The 4,263-nt window shown below is 29.9% G+C and overlaps 1 protein-coding gene across 3 annotated transcripts in view; it reads left to right on the forward strand.

Moving 5' to 3' along the window:
* Nucleotides 1-4,263, forward strand: part of LOC110032859 — a 38,692-nt gene that overhangs the window by 29,351 nt on the left and 5,078 nt on the right. For all 3 annotated transcript variants that reach the window (XM_020736631.1, XM_020736629.1, XM_020736630.1), the window contains exons 10-13: nucleotides 1,078-1,159; nucleotides 1,266-1,442; nucleotides 1,520-1,573; nucleotides 4,122-4,217. In XM_020736631.1, coding sequence (XP_020592290.1) covers nucleotides 1,078-1,159; nucleotides 1,266-1,442; nucleotides 1,520-1,573; nucleotides 4,122-4,217 — 409 coding nt within the window. The remainder of the gene's footprint in view (nucleotides 1-1,077; nucleotides 1,160-1,265; nucleotides 1,443-1,519; nucleotides 1,574-4,121; nucleotides 4,218-4,263) is intronic.

A 4,263-nucleotide genomic window follows, 5' to 3' on the forward strand; every position in this document is an offset into this window, starting at 1 on the left:
ATTGGAAAAATAAAATAAGAAAAAAATGAGAAAAGAAATAAAATTGGGCTGAAAGAGCCAATAGGATGGGATCACATATTTATCCACACAATTGTGATCACTGGTGTTATTGCGATCCCGCGAATACGCGAGATTCCGCAATCTCGTGCAACGATGCTCCGCTTCAGTAGGTTTTTATGCTAGCTGCTATTATTCTTGTTGTATCTTTTCAGCATATAGAAGCTTTTTTCATGTGCCCCACTTCTACCTGGCTCAACCAAATTATGACAATGCTTAATCTACACTTTGCTCCTTATTTGCAGCCAAATTTGATTTTTTAAACCAAATCGGCCCATAATTGTTTGGGATCATTTCCCATATTTATTTGTTGTTTTATGCTCTGGCTTTCAGCTTTTTTTCTTTGCCAATATTTATGATTGGGGACTTTGCAAAAGGTTTTGAATCGTGACTTCCATTTCTCTTATGGTCACGTTTTACGTTATGTGGTACAAAGCATTTGTGAGTTCGAAGTCTTTGTAAAAGGAAAGAAACTTCAAATGCTTAAATTGCATATTCATCTTTTAAAACAAGGTAAAAGTTCCTTTTTCATTTTCGAAGACAACGGAACTTTGAATCTCCATTTAGTTTTTTTTGTCAAGCTAGATTATTGATACATTCATTTGTTTGGTGTCCTTCTATCATCCGACATTCCTGTCATGGAGGTTTTTTACGCATGGCCAATTCATTTTACAGAGCAAGCTAATAGTTGTAGTCTACTTTGGCAATAACTCTGAACATTGCATCATTCACCACGTAATTTATAATACTTGATGCAAGTTACCATTGGGCGTGTCATCTATGATGTTATCCCTCTCCTCCGAAGGGGGAAGTCTGGGTTTTAATACAGAAAACAACTGATGCCAGTTAGTTTTAGGTCTTATAAATTATGGTTTGGCCATGGTGCCTTTATCACTATTAAAGTCAAGCACAAAAGTTTGTGTATTACTTTTGCATGTGTTGCTAAACTTCTTGTTGTTATTTTTTACAAATTGATTCTGTTAATAATATATCAATGTTGAATTGGTTGTTGATTTCCAGTGTGAAGATTTGGTCCGGCAATGTTGAAGGATTTCTATTAGCGACAGACGTTAGGAATGATTGCTTTTTATTATTAGCAGAGGTATCACTTTCATGATTAAATGTTGCTATTTCCTTATTTATTTCCCCGGACATTTAACTTTCTTATTCCTTAACGTCTCATCTAATTGTTATCCCTTGATCTATAGGTGAAAAATGCTACATCTGTTTCTGTTTCGACAATTGCTTTGGTTATTCCAATAACAACGCCAGAGGAAGTTGTTTTAGCGATAGGAAGAGGAGCTGGAATGTTGGATGTGTGGATTTATGATATATCGAGCAAGAAGCTTCGTTTTGTTGCGAACTGTAATGCCCATGAACAAGTGGTATTTTGCAATAGTCAGGTGTATGCCACTATTTTTCTTGTAATTCCTATGCTGATATATTTGTGCTATTCTTATAGGTAACAGGTTTGGCTTGGGCTTTTGATGGTGCTTGCTTGTACAGTTGCAGTCAGGTATGAAATTCTTTGTAATTTTTATTTTAGATTTGTTGCCATATTTTAGTTTCAAAAATATCTGATTGTTTAGTCTTTATACATTTCATCTAATGGTTATTTTCTATTTTATATAACGGCTATTTCATATATATTCACAAAGTATTGTTTACATTTCATCCTGCTTGAATATCTTCTTAGTTTTGCATTAATATTGAGTAATTTTGTTCTTCTGGATTTACTTGTATTTATTTAAATTTTTTTGTGATGAGCGCTTGGTGAAAGCTTGATATTTTTAGTCCAAAATTGCTTGGATTGGTCTTACCCATTGCATTGAGGGTTGGGTGGTAGTGATTTTACTATATTCTGGAAGGGATTTGTAGAGTTTGTGCTCTTTTGGATATTGGAATGGTATGTTATGATATCATATGGAGGATATTGAGTTGTAGGTAGTTACAACCTGACCTGAAAGTTTGAAATACAAAGGTGGGAACCGATTGTCAGATTGAAAAATCTCTATATATTTTTTAGAAAATTTACAACAATAAATCTCCCAATCTCAATTTGACCAACTAAAACTTATAGTTTTACTTGTAATGCTTTTTATAAGGTATACCATTGTATTGCTATACCTATCTTCAACTGATATTTGCTGACTGTAAACAAGCTGTATTCTTTCGCATTTTTAATGATCAATTGCTGCCGATTGAAATAACTCATTTTCTAAAAATATTTTAAAATTATAATAATCCAAAATTTGGAAGCCAATCTGCATGTAAAAAAGGATATAATAAATTGACGTATCAAAATTTTATGTGAACTATATTTGATTACTGTAAAGTAGGAATGTAGTTACCCACCTCGCTTGGAAACCATCTTTTTACTTATTCTTTGTATGTCAGACTTCTTTTTTTATAATTTCTAGGATCTCACATCTAAATTACATGTCATTATATTTGATTAGATCAAATAAATATTCTAAGTTTTCTAATTAACTATACATATAAAATTTTTTCTATTTAGATGGATATTATTTTTTAATGTTTACATATATTCAAGTATATAAATCAATATAAATCTTTTTAATCTCAAATTTTATTATTTTACATGTGATAATCAACATTTATGCCTTTTAATTCAATTAATTCAAACATATAACATAATATAATAACATAATATTTTGATTTTCTTGCTCATCTTGTCCTTATTTCTTAAATAAAATATGTCTTTAATTGAATTAAACTTTTTTTGTATTTTCAATTTTTAGACTTTTTTATATATCAAACTTTTCTTTTTGGCATAGTTTTTAATTATTAATATTATTTTATGTGTTTGTATTATACTTGCATTAAATTTATCAGTTAGTATAAAATTTTTTATCTTTTCCATTTCAATCAAGCTTATGGAATATTAACTTTAATATTGCTGAAATCATTTTTATAGCATAAATATACAAGATTTTAAATCAAAATAAATTTTGGATTTCCTTATTAATTTTAAGTTTAATATCTTTATTAAAATTTGGAATTTATAAAATAATGTACTTGCAATTTTGAAATTAAATACTTAAAACTATGCTTGAATCTATCAATTTTTCTGAATTTAAAGAAGTTAAAAAATTTCAGATTTCATCAATAAACTCTCTATTTGCATAACTCAATATTTTTATCCTTTTTCCAAAATCTCAAACTTTTCTCATGAATTTTTCTCCTCCTACTAAATTTTTTGTAAAACAAAAAAAAAACTAAATCTTTTATAATTTAAAGAAATAACAAAATAAATCTAAAATAAATATCACTATAAGAGGAAAACCCTAACTAAGAATTGCATTTTGAACTAAACGTTGTGCTTAAAATTTAATCAAAACTTACCCCATAGCTTTAAAAAGAAAGAGGAAGGAATGTTAGTAGTTTTTTATGTCAAAATTTAGAATACTTGAGCATGGCTTGATCATGTATGGTCAAAATTGCCACCGTCACGTGTGGGGTGCTCGTGCTCTATTTGGCATGTGGAAGCCCCATCTAATCTAATCCTCTTGCCTGCTGGCTTTCTGGGGCTTTGTTCATGCAGTCTCCTTGGTCCCCTATGATGGGAAAATTAGATTTTAAGTTTAATCTAACTACATAATTTAAGAAATCAAATTAGCTAATAAACACATCACCAATAACAAAACAAATTATTTCCTGCATGCTACTTGTTGTTTTTAGTACAAACTCATACCTGGATTTTGGCACAAAATTGATTGCAGTGCTTGTGTCAGGGTTGATTAACAACTCATGATCTAACATGACATTTCATATTTACTTTTTTTTTTCTTTTTAGTTTGGGCTAAATGTTAAGTAGGTAATGTTGTTCTTGTTTATTAATTCATGCCAGGAAATTTAACTGTTTTTCAGCAAACATTTCTGAAATTTAAATCTTGCTCAAGTTTTTCTCATGCTGAGTGATATTTTTCTCGTCTTGTGAAACAATAGAGGACTCAAATTACTAAACCTATATGTATTTCATTTCAATTTTATATGAATTGCTTTTGAGATTGAATGTGCTTATAAGAACTTTATTGATGCAGGATAATTCAATCCGCAGATGGATTTTTCGTGGGGATTCTCTATGTGAGGCACCTTTATCTTCGAATTCTGCTGCTTCTGAAGCATCTAATAATAATGTATCTTTTTATTCTCTCTCTCTACTTGCGTCCATATATATATATA

This window comes from Phalaenopsis equestris, unplaced genomic scaffold, assembly GCF_001263595.1.
Source record: "Phalaenopsis equestris unplaced genomic scaffold, ASM126359v1 Scaffold001039, whole genome shotgun sequence".
Classification (NCBI taxonomy): Eukaryota; Viridiplantae; Streptophyta; class Magnoliopsida; order Asparagales; family Orchidaceae; genus Phalaenopsis; species Phalaenopsis equestris.